Below are 19,348 nucleotides of genomic sequence, written 5' to 3'. Positions count from 1 at the left end.
AGTGTTACTTATAATTTAAAAAATATGGATACTGATATCGAAGACTTTGTAGAAATTTTACAAATGCTTATGTTATAATGATAAATGAAAAGTTTAAATATGATACTGTATGTAAATTATCCAAGTAGATGAGAACTGGAAAATATAAGCAAGAATTAAAATAAGGTTGGTATGATGTTTTAATTTATAAGTGGATTTTTTGTTATTAAAAATGTACAGTGTTTTGTTGGTTTTATAATTTAAACACAAAAAAGAAATTAATAAAATGCTATTAAAATGGTCTTCTGGCTCTGATTTTGACCTTACAAATTTAAGACACTAGACAGAAAAATTTGAACATTAACTTATAACTTAAAAATGTGTATAGTTAGAAATATTAAATATTTATATTAACTTTGTCATCATATTATTTTACTATCTGCAAATGACTTTTAAAAATTTGATATTTCTGTTAAACTTTTTATTTTCTTCTGATATGATCATGATTGCTAAATTCTCTCATCCAAAGGAAATAAAAACAAACAAACAAATAAAAACCTACATCTCTCCAATTGCAATTCTTTGAGGGCTATTGTAAAATTATACCTCTTTTCATAATTTTGCATTCATATTTCAGTAATGAATCAGTTTTGGGGTGGGTCACTATTCACTTAACTAATTCCTCTCCCAAAGAAAAGTAGCAATGTAGAGGAATTAATGGCTAATTTCTTATGACTACAAAATCTCAACTTCAAGTGTGACTGCTTTCTTTAAGTTACAACATTAAAAACATGATAACCACAACATTATTGATGGAGAATTATTATCTTTTAACAATGACTTTATTCATTAGGGCATCTCCTTGTGATTTTTAAGGGAAAGACAAGCAGATCAATAATCATAAGAGTTGAACTTCAGTTGTCAAACTGGTCACATTCTTTAAACTATCTGAGGCCCATTTTTCTAATTTTAAAGTGATTAATTTATTTGATGAAATTGTCACATATTAATACTCCAAGAATAGAAAACCAAATAAATAAGTGTATATTTATCATGTAAAACAGTCACAGTCTCAAGCAAAATATAAGACACATTTAGATATTTATATGTCCTTCCCTTTCTAATAAAAGAAATAAACAGAATGGAAACATTCAATTAATTAAAAAATCAGGCCTATTGATTTCTTGTGTAATTTAGTAAAATATATAGACGTTTCTGTCACTGAAAACACTTTCATTTTTATAGGTGCAAAACTAAAATACTGATTCATGTCTAAAAAGGACCACTTTAAAGCTATTTGGGATTCCAGAGGAAAGCTATGTTTATTATTATCAGGTTTACTGAAATTATTAGCACTTTACTAATAAAAGCGTATAGAACTTATAGGTTGATGAATTTATTAAAGCATTTCCATTTTTTGTATTTATATTTCCTTTCAAATGCATTATCCATTTGAACTCTTTGGAAAAAAGAGTTTGTGATTTCATAATAATTACACTAATTAGAAACTGCATATAATCAAAGTCTAAAGAAAATTTGTTTCAGTTTTTGAAATTTAAAAAATGATACTGTAATGAAGGATCCTCTCTCTGGTTGTCCAGAAATGAAGCTTTGCCTTAACTTCTGAAGTCTGGAAGCTCAGAGAAAGAGTAGAGGTGATTCATGCCTTATAAAGGATTATTTTCCTTTCCTTTATGCTTTCTATTTTATGCCTATTGCTAAGCAAGATATTATTATTATTATTTTAGCACTTGTTTCTGGGCTAATCCAAACTATTTCCTGAAGCAAAAAGGGAGTGTTATAATCTTCAACAGTTGACACTTGTCCTTTTTAATTTTCCTGAGAAAACATCATGGTTAATTATCTATGCAACAGAAAAAGTGAAGGCTTACTCTTTACAATTTAAAAATAATATTTTGAGTCAATTTATTTCCTTTATTTCCAAAGTTTTTTTTAAAGAACAGGATATTTTACTAAGGAGGCAATAATTACTGAAACTTGACTGCAAACACTAGGTCTAATGAACATTTTCGTAATTAAGATTGCTATTTGCAATATTTGCCTTGCTACTAATGTTGTGGACTCTGAGCTGGAAGAAAGTATTAGAAGATGGTAACTTTTTTTTTTTAAACATCTTTATTGGAGTATAATTGCTTTACTATGTTAAGCTAGTTTCTGCTATATAACAAAGTGAATCAGCTATATGTATACATATATCACCATATCCCCTCCTTCTTGTGTCTCCCTCCCATTCTCCCTATCCCTCCCCTCTAGGTGGTCACAAAGCACCGAGCTGACCTCCCTGTGCTATGCAGCTGCTTCCCACTAGCTATCTATTTTACATTTGGTAGTGTATATATGTTAATGCTACTCCCTCACTTTGTCCCAGCTTACCCTTCCCTCTCCCCATGTCCTCAAGTCCATTCTCTACATCTGTGTCTTTATTCCTATCCTGCCCCTAGGTTCTTGAGGACCATTTTTTTTTCTTTTAGATTCCATATATATTTCTTAGCATACGGTATTAGTTTTTCTCTTTCTGACTTACTTCACTCTGTAAGACAGACTCTAGGTCCATCCACCTCACTACAAATAACTCAATTTCGTTTCTTTTTATGGCTGGGTAATATTCCATTGTATATATGTGCCATATCTTCTTTATCCATTCATCTGTCAGTGGACACTTAGCTTGTTTCAATGTCCTGGCTATTGTAAATAGTGCTGCAATGAACACTGTGATACATGACCCTTTCTGAAATATGGTTTTCTCAGGGTATATGCCCAGTAGTGGGATTGCTGGGTCATATGGTAGCTCTATTTTGTTTTTTAAGAAACCTCCATACTGTTCTTCATAGTGGCTGTATCAATTTACATTCCCACCAACAGTGTAAAAGGGTTCCCTTTTCTCCACACTCTCTCCAGCATTTATTGTTTGTAGATTTTCGATGATGGCCATTCTGACCAGTGTGAGGTGATAGCTCATTGTAGTTTTCTTTTAAATTAATTAATTAATTTGTTTGTTTTTATTTTCTTTGGCTGTGTTGGATCTTCGTTGCTGTGTGCAGGCTTTCTCTAGTTGTGGTGAGCAGCGGCCACTTTTTGTTGCAGTGTGTGGGCTCCTAATTGTCGTGGCTTCTTTTGTTGTGGAGCACAGGCTGTAGGCATGCAGGCTTCAGTAGCTGTGGTATGTGGCCTCAGTAGTTGTGGCTCACAGGCTCTAGAGCACAGGCTCAGTAGTTGTGACACACGGGCTTAGTTGCTCCATGGTATTGGTATCTTCCTGGGCCAGGGCTCAAACCCGTGTCACTTGCATTGGCAGGTAGATTCTTAACCACTGTGCCACGAGGGAAGCCCTCAATGCAGTTTTGATTTGCATTTCTCTAACGATTAGTGATGTTGAACATCCTTTTACGTGTTTATTGGCAATCTGTATATCTTCTTTGGACAAATGTCTTTTTAGGTCTTCTGCTCATTTTTAGATTGGGTTGTTTGTTTTTTTGATATTGAGCTGCATGAGCTGCTTGTATATTTTGGAGATTAACCCTTTGTCACTTGCTTCGTTTGCAAATATTTTCTCCCATTCTGAGGGTTGTCTTTTCATCTTGTTTGTGGTTTCCTTTACTGTGCAAAAGCTTTCAAGTTTCATTAGGTGCTATTTGTTTATTTTTGTTTTTATTTCCATTACTTTAGGAGGTGGGTCAAAAAAGATCTTGCTGTGATTTATGTGGAAGTGTGTTCTGCCTGTGTTTTCCTCTAAGAGTTTTATATTGTCTAGCCTTACATTTAGGTCTTTAATCCATTTTGAGTTTATTTTTGTGTATAGTGTTAAGAAGTGTTCTAATTTCATTCTTTTACATGTAACTGTCCAGCTTTCCCAGCACCACTTATTGAAGAGGCTGTCCTTTCTCCATTGTATATTCTTGCCTCCTTTATCAAACATAAGGTGACCATATCCACATGGGTTTATCTCTGGGCTTTCTATCCTATTCCATTGATCTATATTTCTGTTTTTGTGCCAGTACCATACTCTCTTGATTACTGTAGCCTTCTAGTATTGTCTGAAGTCAGGGAGCCTGATTCCTCCAGCTCCGTTTTTCTTTCTCAATATTGTTTTTAATATTCAGGGTCTTTTGTGTTTCCATACAAATTGTGAAATTTTTTGTTCTAGTTCTGTGAAAAATGCCACTGGTAGTTTGATAGGGATTGCATTGAATCTGTAGATTGTTTTGGGTAGTATAGTCGTTTTCACAATATTGATTCTTCCAATCCAAGAACATGGTATATCTCTCCATCTGTTTGTATCACCTTTAATTTCTTTCATCAGTGTCTTATAGTTTTCTGCATACGGGTGTTTTGTCTCCTTAGGTAGGTTTATTCCTAGGTGTTTTATTCTTTTCGTTGCAGTGGTAAATGGGAGTGTTTCCTTAATTTCTCTTTCAGATTTTTCATCATTAATGTATAGGAATTCGAGATTTCTGTGCATTAATTTTATATCCTGCTACGTTACCAAATTCATTGATTAGCTCTAGTAGTTTTCTGGTGGCATTTTTAGGATTTTCTACATATAGTATCATGTCATCTGCAAACAGTGACGTTTTACTTCTTCTTTTCCAATTTGCATTCCTTTTATTTCTTTTTCTTCTCTGATTGCTGTGGCTAAAACTTCCAAAACTATGTTAAATAATAGTGGTGACCATGAACATCCTTGTTTTGTTTCTGATCTTAGAGGAAATGCTTTCAGTTTTTAACCATTGAGAATAATGTTGGCTGTGGGTTTGTCATATATGGCCTTTGTCATGTTGACGTAGCTTCCCTCTATGCCTAATTTCTGGAGAATTTTTATCATAAATGGCTGTTGAATTTGTGGTGAAAGCTTTTTCTGCTCCTGTTGAGATTATCATCTCGATTTTTTCCTTCAATTTTTTAATATGGTGTATCACATTGATTGAGTTGCGTATATTGAAGAATCCTTGCATTCCTTGGGTAAACCCCACTTGATCATGGTGTATGATCCTTTTAATGGGCTGCTGGATTCTGTTTGATAGTATTTTATTGAGGATTTTTCATCTATATTCATCAGTGATATTGGCCTATAGTTTCCTTATTTTGTGACATCTTTGTCTGGTTTTGGTACATGGTGATGGTGGCCTCGTGAATGAGTTTGAGAGTGTTTCTCCCTCTGCTCTTTTTTGGAAGAGTTTTAGAAGGATAGATATTAGCTCTTCTGTAAATGTTTGATAGAATTCACCTGTGAAGCCATCTGGTCCTCTGCTTCTGTTTGTGGGAAGATCTTTAATCACAGTTTCAATTTCAGTGCTTGTGATTTGTCTGTTCCTATTTTCCATTTCCTATTTCTTCCTGGTTCAGTTTTGGATGGTTGTGATTTTCTAAGAATCTACCCATTTCTTCCAGATTGTCTATTTTATTGGCATATAGTTGCTTGTATTAATCTCTCTTGATCCTTTGTATTTCTGTAGTGTCAGTGGTTACTTCTCCTTTTTCATTTCTAATTCTATTGATTTGAGTCTTTCTTTTTTTCTTGATGAGTCTGATTAATGGTTATCAATTTTGTTTATCTTCTCAAAGAACCATCTTTTAGTTTTATTGATCTTTGCTCTTGTTTCCTTTATTTGTTTTTCATTTATTTCTGATCTGATCTTTAGAATTTATTTCCTTCTGCTAACTTTGGATTTTTTTTTGTTCTTCTTTCTCTAATTATCTTAGGTGTAAGATTAGGTTATTTATTTGAGATTTTTCTTGTTTCTCGAGGTAGGATTGTACTGCTGTAAAATTCCCTCTTAGTACTGCTTTTGCTGCATTACATAGGATTTGGGTCATCATATTTTCATTTTCATTTGTTTTTAGGAATTTTTTGATTTCCTCTTTGATTTCTTCAGTAGTCTCTTGGTTATTTAGTAGTGTATTGTTTGGCCTCCTTGTGTTTGTATTTTTTAGAGTTTTATTTTTCCTGTACTTGATATCTAGTCTCATAGTGTTGTGGTCAGAAAATATACTTGATATAATTTCAATTTTATTAAATGTACCAAGGCTTGATTTGTGACCCAAAAAATGATCTATCCTGGAGAATGTTCCATGAGCACTTTAGAAGAAAGTGTATTCTTTTTTTAAGATGGAATGTCCTATAAGCATCAATTAAGTCCATCTTGTTTAATGTGTCATTTAAAGCTTGTGTTTCCTCATTTATTTTTATTTTTTATTTTTTTTAACATCTTTATTGGGGTATAATTGCTTTACAATGGTGTGTTAGTTTCTGCTTTATAACAAAGTGAATCAGTTATACATATACATATGTTCCCATATCTCTTCCCTCTTGCATCTCCCTCCCTCCCACACTCCCTATCCCATCCCTCCAGGCGGTCACAAAGCACCAAGCCGATATCTGTCCATTGGTGAAAGTGAGGAGTTAAAATTCCCTACTATGATTTTGCTACTGTCGGTTTCCCCTTTTATGGCTGTTAGCATTTGCATTATGGATTGAGGTGCTCCATGCTGGGTACATAAATATTTACAATTGTTATATCTTCTTCTTGGAATGATCCCTTGATCATTATGTAGTGTCCTTCTTTTTCTCTTGTAATAGTCTTTATTTTAAAGGCTATTTTTTCTCATATAGAGAATTGATAATCCAGCTTTCTTTTGATTTCCATTTCAATGAATATTTTTTTACATCCCCTCACTTTCAGTCTGTATGTGTCCTTAGGTCTGAAGTGGGTCTCTTGTAGACAGCATATATACAGGTCTTGTTTTTGTATCCATTCAGCCAGTTTATGTCTTTTGGTTGGAGCATTTAATCCATTTACATTTAAGTAATTATCAATAAGTATGTTCCTATTATCATTTTCTTAATTGTTTTTTTTTTTTTTTTGCAGGTCTTTTCCTTCTCCTGTGTTTCCTGCCTAGGGAATTTCCTTTAGCATTTGTTGTAAAGCTAGTTTGGTGGTGCTGAATTCTCTTAACTTTTACTTGCCTGTAAAGGTTTTCTCTGTTGAATCTGTATGAGATTCTTGCTGGGTAGAGTAATGTTGGTTGTAGTTTTTTCCCTTTCATCAATTTTAATATGTCCTGCCTCTCCTGTTTGGCTTGCAGAGTTTCTGCTGAAAGATCAGCTCTTAACCTTATGAGGATTCTCTTGTATATTATTTGTTGATTTTCCCTTGCTGCTTTTAATATTTTTTTCTTTGTATTTAATTTTTGATAGTTTGATTAATATGTGTCTTGGAGTGTTTCTCCTTGCATTTATCCTGTATGGGATTCTCTGTGCTTCCTGGACTTGATTGACTATTTCCTTTCCCATGTTAGGGAAATTTTCAACTATAATCTCTTCAAATATTTTCTCAGACCCTTTCTATATCTCTTCTTCTTTTGGGACACTTATACATCAAATGTTGGTGCATTTAATGTCCCAGAGGTCTATGGGACTGTCCTCAATTCTTTTCATTCTTTTTTCTTTATTCTGCTCTGTGGTAGTTATTTCCACTATTTTATCTTCCAGTTCACTTATGTGTTCTTCTGCCTCAGTTATTCTGCTATTGATCCAATCTAGAGTATTTTTAATTTCATTTATTGTGTTGTTCAACATTGTTTGTTTGCTCTTTAGTTCTTCTAGGTCCTTGTTAAACATTTCTTGTATTTTCTCCATTCTATTTCCAAAATTCTGGATCATCTTTACTATCATTATTCTGAATTATTTTTCAGGTAGACTGCCTATTTCCTCCTCATTTGTTCGGTGTGGTGGGTTTTTTACCTTGCTCCTTCATCTTCTACATATTTCTCTGTCTTCTCACTTTGTTTAACTTACTGTGTTTGGGGGTCTCCTTTTCGCAGGCTGCAGGTTTGTAGTTCCCATTGTTTTTCGTGTCTGCCCCCAATGGGAAATGTTTCAGTGGCTTGTGTTGGCTTCCTGGTGGAGGGGACTGGTGCCTGAATTCTGGTTGGTGGGGTTGGATCCTGACTTTCTGGTGGGCAGGGCTGTATCCAGTGGTGTATTTTGGGGTGTCTGTGAATTTAGTATGATTTTAAGCAGCCTCTCTCCTAATTGGTGTGACTGTGTTCCTGTCTTGCTAGCTGTTTGGCATGGGGCATCCAGCACTGGAGCTTGCTGGTCATTGGGTGGAGCTGGGTCTTAGCATTTTGATGGAGATCTCTGGGAGGGCTCTCACTGATTAATATTACCTGGGTCTGGGAGGTCTCTGGTAGTCCAGTGTCCTGAACTCGGCTATCCCTCCTCAGAGGCTCAGGCCTGACACCAGGCTGGAGCACCAAGACTGTGTCAGCCACACTGCTCAGAAGAAAAGGGTGAAAAAAATAAATTATAAATAAAAAAATATTAAAATTAAAAAAAATAATAAAACAAAGAGGAGAGCAACCAAACCAATAAACAAATCCACCAGTGATAACAACTGCTAAAAACTAAACTAAGATAAACATTAAATTCAGAAAAAAATCAGTTGCAGACAGCAAACCCCAAGTCTACAGTTGCTCCCAAAGTCCACAGCCTCAATTTTGGGATGATTTGTTGTCTATTTAGGTATTCCACAGATGCAGGGTTTATCAAGTTGATTGCAGGGATTTAATGCACTGCTCCTGAGGCTGCACAGAGAGATTTCCCTTTCTCTTCTTTGTTCACACAGCTCCTGGGTTTCAGCTTTGGTTTTGGCCCCACCTCTGCATGTAGGTGACCCTGAGACATCTGTTCCCCACCCAGACAGGGGAGGGCTAATGCAGCAGCTGATTAGAGGGCTCTTGCTGACTCAGGCATTGGGGAGGGAAGGGTATGCTAGTTATAATTGGAATGTGGGGTGATCCTGAGGCAGCAGAGGCTGGTGTGACGTTGCAACAACCTGAGGTGGCTGTGTGTTCTCCTGGGGAAGTTGTCCCTGGATCACAGAACCCTGGAAGTGGCAGGCTGCACAGGCTCCTGGGGGTGGATGGCGTGGGTGTGTGGATAGTGACCTGTGCTTGCACACAGGACTCTTGGTGGTTGTAGCAGCAGCATTAACGTTTCATGCCCATCTCTGGTTCCGAGCTGATAACTGCAGCTCGCACCCATCTTTGGAGTTCGTTTAGGTGGTTCTCTGCTTTCTGTGGGCACATGGAGCAGGAATCCCCTCTCCTCGCACACCTCAAGAAAAAGACCTCTTGCCTCCTAGGCAAGGCCAGACTTTTTCCCGGACTCCCTCCCGGCTAGCTGTGGTACACTAGCCCCTTCAGGCTGTGTTCACGCAGCCAACTCCAGTCCTCTCCCTGAGATCTGACCTCCGAAGCCCGAGCCTCAGCTCCCAGCCCCCACCTGCCCCAGCAGGTGAGCAGACAAGCCTCTTGGGCTGGTGAGGGCTGGTCAGCACCGATCCTCTGTGCGGGAATCTCTCCACTTTGTCCTCTGCACCCCTGTTGCTGCGCTCTCCTCCGTGGCTCTGAAGCTTCCCGCCACCCCCACCCGCCCACCCCCGTCTCCTCCAGTGAAGGGGCTTCCTAGTGTGTGGAAACTTTTCCTTCTTCACAGTTCCCTCCTAGAGGTGCAGGTCCCATCCCTATTCTTTTGTCTCTGTTTTTTCTTTTTTTCTTTTGCCCTACCCAGGTACATGGGGGCTTTCTTGCCTTTTGGGAGGTCTGAGGCCTTCTGCCAGTGTTCACTCTGTGTTTTGTAAGAGTTGTTCCATATGTGATGTATTTTTGATGTATTTGTGGAGAGGAAGGTGATCTCCAAGTCTAACTCTTCTGCCATCTTGAAGGTCCCTCCTTGGTAGCTTATTTTTGTGTTCATCTTGAGCTTTTTAAGATAAGGTACCTCATTCCTGAAAGTTAATTTTCAGAGATTATGAAGTTAGCTCAACTGAAACCTTAGTAGCTGGAGGGCAGGTACAAACATTACACTTTTTCTTGCTTTTTCTGGAAATAAAAATGAGTAAAAATTGAGTACTGAGCCATTTGACACCAGTTAATATGCTTTTTACCACTAGACTAATAATTCTTCAAATGGTAAGAGAAAACATTTTGTGAGCCACAGTAATTATCTTGCTCAGAAGAAATGCGCCATCTTTTGAGCAGTTTAATATGTGAGCATTGTAGTCATTTGACATTTGTTTTGATGTTAGTAGATTTTACTTTCCTTGGAAAATTGTCATTTTTCACCAGAAAGATGGAAAAACATCATATACTTACAGGTGGGAAGTCTATTTTTGGGTAATCGAATTTGTGATGATTTTCTTTCAAGTTAGCTGTTAACAATGTTATATCTTCTTGGCATTAATTCACCCAGTGATGACTTGAAGATCAGATGAGGACTTCCAGACTTTTTATCCTAAAGGTGAATTTGAGGGCACTGGACACAGTATTTCCTTGGTTATTTCTTTTTTGTTGTTGCTGTTCATATCTTAAATTTTTTTTTTTAGAATAACTTATCCTTATTTTAGCACCCTAAAATCTAAATCAAAATAGAGTCCTAAATCTGTGTCCTTTTGCATGTAAAGTAACTTTGTATACAAAGAGACTGAAACTTTAGAAAATAACTTGCTCATAGCTTCACATCCTGGTATTTTAACCTGATTTGTTTATCTCTACAGCTTTGTCTTTCATCTGCACCAAGATATTTTTGAGTATGTTTAACTTCTGTTAAGAAAATTTTGATTAGTTTTAATTCTTAATTATGATTTTGATTAATTCTTACAGTGAGTAACCTGTAGATAGAGAGATTCTGTCTTAGGCATTTTTGTGTCTCTGTCAACTAGTCGACTTCTGGGAATAAATTTAGGTGATAAATAATGCTTTTACTATGTTAATATATATGAACTTCCTTTTCTTTTCTGACTATGTTATAAGTTACACCTAATCCAAAATTCTACAGAATGAGAGAAAACGTGAGGATTCCAACTCTCAAGATTTGTTCTCATTAAAGAGAAGCAGCCAACTTGGCTAGAACAACTATCGACTGAGGCTGATACTAGAGCGTTCAAATTTCTACATAAAATTTTCATGTCACAGAGTAGTGTGACATGTAGTTAAGCTTGTTCTTATTTTTATTATTTAAGCACAAGTTAAGCTTGTGCTTACTTTATTATTATTCTGGTTAATAAGGTAAATGGAATACATTGATAAACATTGGAATATACTGAATATTGGAATATATATTCTTTTTGGTTTCTGCTATAGTTTGTCTCTCTACCTCTTGCTTCCTCTACTATCTGCAACCTAACTTTTACTGTTTCATCAAAATAATATTTCTAAAACACAATTAACATATTAATCCCTTGCTTAAAACTTTTGACACCTCTCATTTTCACATCAGCATTTCTCAAACTGTTACACAGAGCATTAGTTACTAAAGAGATTTACTGGAGCTCTGTGAAAATATAGCTCCATGTACACTTAAACATATTCTCACTTAAAGACTCCAAAAAATTCACCCCAACGTATCAATGTACTTTACCATGAAAATCTTTTGAACTCCTGCAAAAAGCCCTATTAATTTTGGCAAAACTAACTCAGGAAATGTAAGCTGTTAGTTATGTGAAATGTTAACCCTAAATTGCTATACACATAGTGCAATATTTAATTTTATGTGTTAACTTGGCTAGATTATGGTGCCTAGTTGTTTGGTCAGGCACTAGTGTAGATGTTGCTGTGAAGGTGTTTTATAGATGTGATTAACAATCAGTTGACTTTAGGTAAAGCAGATTACCTTTCATAATGTGAATAAACCTCATCTAATCAGTTGAAGGCTTTAAAAGCAAAGATTTCTTAAAGTTTTAAGTTTCTTCAAAAAGAAGAAATTCTGCCTTGAGACTGAAATATTGAAACTCTGAGTTTCTAGCCTGGGGAATTGCCTTGTGGATTTTGGATTCAAAACGGCAATATCAACTCTTAACTCAATTTTCAGCATATCAACCTGTGCTATGGAGTTGAAACTTGCCAGTCTCAACAGTTATAATAATCCAGTTTCTTAAAATAAATCTATCTATCATATATCTATCTATCTATCCATTCATCTATTTATCTGTCATCATTGGTTCTGTTTTTCTGGGGAGCTCTAACTTATATACATGATCTGACAGTTTGCTAATTTTTCCTTTTGTAAGGCTGTATCAGTCATTTTGATATATATGTTACCATTCTTTCTCAGCTCCACTGTGCTCTAACCTTTCTTCAATATTATTGAGCACACCAAGTTTTTTTATGCTTCTGGACCTTTGTCCTTGCCCCTCCCTCAGCTTGAAACCAGTGATACCCTTCTTGTCCTGGTAAACTCATTTTCATCTGTAAGTATCCGGATTATACCATCCTTCCTCTGAGAGCATTCATAGCCTAATAAATGAAATCTTCGTTCACTATTTCATTTAACTCGTTCATTTAACAGATGTTTATTGAACTTCTATTGTGTTCAAAGCTCTCAGAATTGAGCAGTGGAAAAGAGGGATATGATCTCTTCCCTTAGGATGGGGTTATCAGATCTCTTTACTCAGGACACTCTAGTTTATGCCTCTTGTTTTGGAGTCATTATTAATAGTGCCTTCTTTCAGTCTCAGAAGTGTTCCAGTTTTGATGATAAATTATGTGATCATCCAAATATCCAACATATAAATGAGTAAGAAAGATAAACATTGTACAAACAGGTGTTATGGGTTGAATTGTGTCTTTTCTCCCACTCTCAAATATGTTGGAGTTTTAACTCCCAGAACATGTGAATGTGACCTTATTCAGATATGAGATCTTCGCAGATGTAACCAAGTTAAGATGAGGTCCTGCTGAATTAAGGGGCATAATCCAATGACCAGTGTCCCAAAAGCAGGAGAAATTTGGACACAGAGACACAAAAGAGAACATCATGTGATGAAGGAGGCAGAGATTGTAGTGATATGTCTATAAGCCAAAGAAAGTCAACGATCGCTAGCAACCACCAGAAGCTAGAAAGAAGCAAGGAAAGATCTTCCCTCGTTAAACAAAGTCCCTGGAAGAAACTATAGCTGGAGTTTTTAAAATAATGATGCTTTTCAGCTTGCTTCGTATTTCAGTACTCAGGTTGATTTGAGGATAAAATGATTAAAACCTTTAATAGCTTTCAAATATACTCTGAATAGAATCCAGAATGTTCAACAAACACCGCATGATTTGCCTCCTGTCTACTTTTTCATTTCAACTTGTGTCATTTTCCAACTGAAGACATGTTCCAACCACATAGTCTGTTCATATTCTTGAATAATTTGAGCCATTTCTAGCCTCAGGGCTTTGGGCATGTAGTGTCCCCAACTCTCCACATTTTTCAATCTTTAGTTTAAATCTCACTTTCTCAGACACAACTTCCCTGGACTTGAATTTGTGTGAAGCCTGAAGCTATAATCTCTTATTATCATTATTATTATTTTGCTTGTATATCTAACATAATCTGTAGTTAGACATTTACTTGTTTAACATTATTCTAGTCTATAGTCTATCTAATGGTGTAAATCCCTATCCCTCTCTGTCCACTTTCCACATATGTACCATTAAATTTCAACTAGTATTTTGGCATTGTTTTTCTTTTTTAAATATAATAAAATCACGAGTCCTTAAAGAATAATTCTATTCTTGGTATCCAGAGCTATTATTAAGTTATTCTTTAAACAAACAATGGATTTTCATTTTATTCATATCTCTCTTAATTTGAGAATTCTGGTCTAGAATATCAATCACATTTACACACAGTAAGCCAGTTGCTGTCAACAAGATTTATTTAAGAAAATTCAGCAAAGTGGAAACAGACCAGTTTTAAAAGTTGATATCAGAAAAGAATGAAGATGTATGTCCTTGAATTGCTAACCAAAAGTATAAGAAGAGTGCTGTATCAGTGCTTAAGACCTGAAAAATATTGACAAAAATTCAGGAAAGAAATTTTAAAGAAAAAATTAAATTGATTCACATGTTTATATACAATATTGTTTTTGACAAATGTACACATTTGTAAAATATCAGTTTTGCCTTAGTCTGCATCCAACATGAGCCAGGAACCCTGTAATGTTTCTTATGTTTCTTACAAGTGGATGCTAAACAATTACTAAATAACCTTAATTTTTCTATGAGTGAGGACTGGAAATATATTTTTAATAAAAGAGAATCATTGGTTGCATACTAATAAAATATCTGTTTAGAATAAGCATTTAAGGTCTTTTAATACTACAATAATTGTTTTTGAGATACATTGTTAATTTGATTATCTTTGTCTCTTTAACTCACATTAAAATATACTATTAAGGCTAGATGCAGCAGGGAGTGAGCTTTCTTTATTGCTCTCTCTTAATACCCCTGAAGACTGAGATTAAAGATTTTATATTAAAATAAGTAATTATTGAATAACTCAATTAAACTTTGTGATAGTAGGGGAACTCCTGTATCGCTGAGTTTTTAAAGTTTCCATAAATATATTGTGCTGTATGACCACTATTCTTAAACATCTGTATTTTCTAAGTTTTATACTTGCCTTCAATGCTCACATTTTTTCATTTATTAAGAGTTTTGCTTGCTGGACAAACTTCTTAGATGTTAAAACTAGCTATCTAGACTATTGCGCAATTCTCTGTGGCATTTTTGTTGTTCTTTTTATTGCTTTCAAATCAGGAACTCATATGGTTCTTCTTTCAGTAGTTTAAAGACACCCATTTCAGTTATGAAAGTGTCTTTCTTATGGTTTAGGGTATCTAGATCGGGGTAGTTCCTGACAGTGCTTCAGTGTCCTTTGTTACAGATTCTGTTCTATTATTTTCAGACAAATCTTCTTTTGTCATAGTAGGTGAATCTTCCACGTGGTTCGTAGCTACTGATGCAGGGATAAAGAAGTCATATCTGGATTCAACAGCAGTAAGAAAAACGGGATGGCTCTCTGCTTCATTTATCATATCTCTCTCCATCCAAACACTGACTCCATCTGTAGACTCTTCATCAGTTAGCAGAATATCTTCTGGGTTATCTTTTTCTCTTTCACCAGTGATAGTGAGTTCAAACACAGCAATGAACTTTTCCTCATCAGAATCAGTTAGTTTAGGCACAGCATTGGGGTCATTTTCAGGAAGAATTAGGTCAATTTCAGTTATTTTCTCTTCTGTAAGGGTGATTATGTCTGGAACAGTGGTGAAGTTTTTTTCAGTAGCTGGAGCGATTTCAGCCTTAGGGATAGAGGAGTCAGTGATATCAACAGCCTCATCAGCAGTGACATTGAACTTAACTGTGGAACCATAATTGTTAATACCAGGTTCACCCATTGTAGCTGGAAGGATAGGGGTATCAGCAATGCTGGCTGTGCTTTCCTTTAGTGTGCCAGAGACTTCAGGAGTTAGTGAGACATATTCATACCCTGGGTCAATGGTATCCAAGAGAATATCTTCTTTTGCCATGTCAGTGTAAAAATCTATTAAGGAAATAGGAGCTGGTGATGATATATCACCAGTTTTCATGGGCATGAAGTTTTCAGTAATAGACCCATTAGTCATTGGATTTTTAGTGTCTGTCAGAGTGGCAACTTCTTTCTCCAGATGGGATTCAACTTCACCTTCTAATTTTAGTCTTTCCTTTGGAGCTGTAAACTTGTTGCCTGTAGTTGTTGAAAAATCACTTTCTAGCACATAGTCATTTACTCAAGTAATGTGGTCTCCTTCTGAAGTAATAGTTGTTTCTGATTTAATAATAGTGTTGTTAGTTCCAAAGAAAATGGTTGCTTCAGTTATTGTCTTAGTGTTTTCTGTTGGAGGATGAGAATAAATTTTTGGCAAACTATCTTTAGCCATGGGAAAAAAGTGTCACCATGCACACTCAGAGGTCTTTCCCTGGGCTCTGTGGTATCCCTAGGCAGGAGAGTGGTGTTCTTTATAGTGACTGAAGCATTGGTCATCATGGTGATTGTTGCATCAACCACAGGGCCAATGGCACTGGCTCTCCTTGGAGGTTGTTTCTGTGCTCTGATTGGGCACTGTTATGATTACTTGTATTAGATGAAAAGACAATAGAGTCCCCTCTGATTATGAAATCAACATTCACAGCCAAATAATACAATTGCAAGGAACTTGGGATTTACCATGTCTCTGTTTATAAGGGATATACTTTCCAACATGTGGCTAGTGTCACTTGAAACAGACATAGCAGAGTTTGCCAGGTACTTTATGGGTTTAGTGTCAATGGAGGAAACACCAGGAGCCACGGATTATCAGCATTAGTTTCAGGTTGCCTGTCTCTCAAGTAAGTAACAGTGTCTTTTTGAGATGAAGCATCTTCTCTTGAGCTTCATGCTATTTAAATATCTAAAACAAATTAATGGCATTTTTGACAGTGGATGTAGCTGCAGAAGGTAATTAGGTAGCAGAGATTTCAGTTAGTTCTTTTCCTCAGAAAAGGAATTCTCACTTTTTCAGTAGGTATAATAAAAAATATGTTACTGGCCTATTAAGGTCTTGGCAGTTTTCTTCTTCATTGTAATTGTTTTTCTTGAATTAACTTGAATAACAGTGAGATTGTCAGGTTTTGTAGGTTTAATTTCTTTAGGAATGTTTTTCTGTAGAGAGTATTATTTCAAACCCAAATGGCTTTTCTGGCAGGGAGTTCATGTTATATGTCAAAATCCACCCAGAAACAAGATCAGGGTGTGGAATAACTGTATTAGCCTCAATAGTTATATCCTCAATTTCAGAGGGAGTATTTTCTATAATGATGTTAGTTATATCAGTCATCATTACTTTGTTAACATCCTTAAGCTTTAGCTAATTCGATAAAATGGGATTATAGTCTGGTGTTAATCTTTTCCCAGTGTTGTTAGAAGAAAGAGAATTTTCAGACTCAGGCAGAGCTAAATCTGAAAAAGGGCAGCAGCATGAGCCAGAGTAGTGGTTTCCATCTCAAAGACAAATGCTTGTTCTTCATTAGATATAGACTCAACCTCAAACTTAGCAGTGCTTTCTCTTAGTTGATTGGTCTGGGATAGATATATCGCCATACCCTGTAGAAATAGCAGATAGGTTTTACGATGGATAATTTTCACTTTAAAGATATGGGAAGCTTCTCAGAAATGTTTTTGCTTCAAGGGGATATCACTATTATTGAGGGCTCCAATGTCTTTGTTGATTTAGGGAATGCTGTCAGCATCTGGGACAGAGAAGGAAGTCTCAAGTTAGTGACAGGGTTTTTTATTTCTAAATAGAAATAAAATCAGTTCCAGCAGCAGTGAAGGAAATCAGAGGGTAAAGCCAATCTCTGTGTTGGCTAGCTTAGTGGGAGGTTTTTAACCTCTACTTTTTTCTTTCTCATCATTTGGTGTTTGTGAAGCTTAAGTCAGGATAAAGCATGCTATAAACAGAAGACTTGGTGTTTTTTGGGGGGAATTTGTGTGTGTGTGTGTACAAAACAGGTAAAAATGGAGGTGTTAGGTGTGTAACTGCTAGAAGTTATCTTGGAGTATTTGGTATTTGTTATGTTGTCTAGAGTAAAAATAAGGAGCAAAATATTCATTTTTATGAGCATTTAATCTCCAGTTAGAAATGTCAGGTAAAATATCAACTTCACAAATAATAATTGTCAAATAGTCTTTCATTTTAAAGATTACTTCTGTGATCACATCAGCTCTCCTACTAATATAGTTGTGAGGTGGAATCACATTGATTGTAGCATAATAAAGCTTTTCTCTCTATGGAGAATAATTTTACTATTATATGTGTTTTTTTTCACCATTGACCTCAAAAAGGACACTTCAGATTGAGAGTGTGTCATCCATTGAAAAACAGGAAGCATATGAAGAAAGTCCTTGTGGGACTGCTGGAATCTTAGCAGTCTTGAGGGTATAACTGGGGTCATCTGCTGTAGGGAATATAGTATACACTTATTTAACCAATAGATCATTACTAGCAAAGATATTATCTGACTTAACAGAGGATCAGATTCTATAAGTAAGTTTCATTTTATCTGAATAGTAGTTTCTTCCATTGTTTTAGTGTCTATACACTAAGGAGAAAATGTTGTCTTTTCCCAGAAAAGTATTAAATTTATATCTACTGACATGTATTTTAAGTTATATATCTTCCTTATTTTGGCAGCTATAGCAAGTTTGCTGGGGTAACATTTCTTTAATGTTTCATTTGCTCTGAACTTTGAGGTGTTTGGCTTGGTGATTATGCCTCCTTTTAGGTAACAATTTTTTCAATTAGTTCTTCTTTTTTTAGTGAAAAGTAGAAACTGCTAACCAAAGGGGGAGATTTTGCAGTAAGTCCCCAGGAAGGTCATCTGCCACATTTATGATTTTCAGGAATACATGACTAGGAAGAATTCTCAGATATAGACTTTGAAAATGCTGATATCATAGGGATGTCCACTATTGAGATTTTGTCTGTATCATGAATATCTTGAGAGTTATCAGAAGAAATGCCATGTGTAGTTTTAAATGAATCAACTGAAACAGAATTCCTGCTTTAGAAAGAGTCTTTATATCTTCAGAGTTTATAAATTTATTGGAGAAAATATAGTACTTAACCTTAATTGACAGGATTATAATCATTACTAGAATGCAGCTGCTGTGGAAGCTTCAGTTTCAACATCTTCATTCACTAAAGAATTCCCACCTTAGAAACAGTGAAGGAACTGAGAAGAGGCATTACATTTTGAGATTTGGTTGTAACAGCATTCACTTTTTTCTCTTCCCTTCCAGTGATTGGAATGTTGGGTACTTGAGTAAGGAAATTGTAATTGAAGTGTGTTGGCCTGTGAGGTCACTATTTCTTTGTTTCCAGGGAAGATGGTATTTACAGCAGGGTCAGTCACAACCCTCATATCTGTTTTGTTGTTTGTAGGTGCCTCATGGATATCCTTTGGGATAATTGTTTCTATATGTGACTGAGGAATATCAGTCTTAAAGAAAGTATCTATCTCAGCCTCCTTGTTAGCTTGTGGTACAATAGGAATTCCTTCAAATTTAGGTAACATTTTTTCTATCTCAACAATGGATTCATGTGTAGCACTTCTGCTTCCTGAAGCTTGAAATTCAGTATCTGTTGCTTTGAGATTGGCTGCATTAAATTTTAACTGAGAATTTCCTTCTACCGTGGAAATTATATCCATGTTAGATGAAGATTTTTCATCTTTAGGAATAATGATAATTACTTCTGGGAGCAAGTATGAGTTCACAGCCATGAAATGGGTTTCCTGAGGAACAGATCCATCTGGGAGAGAACGCTTGGTTATGTGAAAGCTTGAATAAGCTGCTACAGGGGCACTGTCATAATCCTTATTGACTGATTTATTATCAGTAATGACATTTTTATTCACAAGGTAAGGCTTTAGGTCAGCATCTTTTAGAAAGTTTGTTCCCACTTGGATAACTGGATCATTTCCTTTTACTATATTTATATCT

At 35.7% G+C, this 19,348-nt stretch overlaps 1 protein-coding gene across 1 annotated transcript; it reads right to left on the bottom strand.

The window, feature by feature from the left end:
- Positions 1–14,574: 14,574 nt before the first annotated feature.
- On the bottom strand, positions 14,575–15,746 carry CABS1 (calcium binding protein, spermatid associated 1). Its single transcript, XM_030880739.2, is given in 2 exon segments — positions 14,575–14,669; positions 14,672–15,746. Coding segments are annotated over 2 exon segments (1,170 nt in total).
- Positions 15,747–19,348: the final 3,602 nt, after the last annotated feature.

This window comes from Globicephala melas, chromosome 5 (assembly GCF_963455315.2).
Source record: "Globicephala melas chromosome 5, mGloMel1.2, whole genome shotgun sequence".
Taxonomy (NCBI): Eukaryota; Metazoa; Chordata; class Mammalia; order Artiodactyla; family Delphinidae; genus Globicephala; species Globicephala melas.
This window is presented reverse-complemented; position numbering and strand designations above follow the sequence as displayed.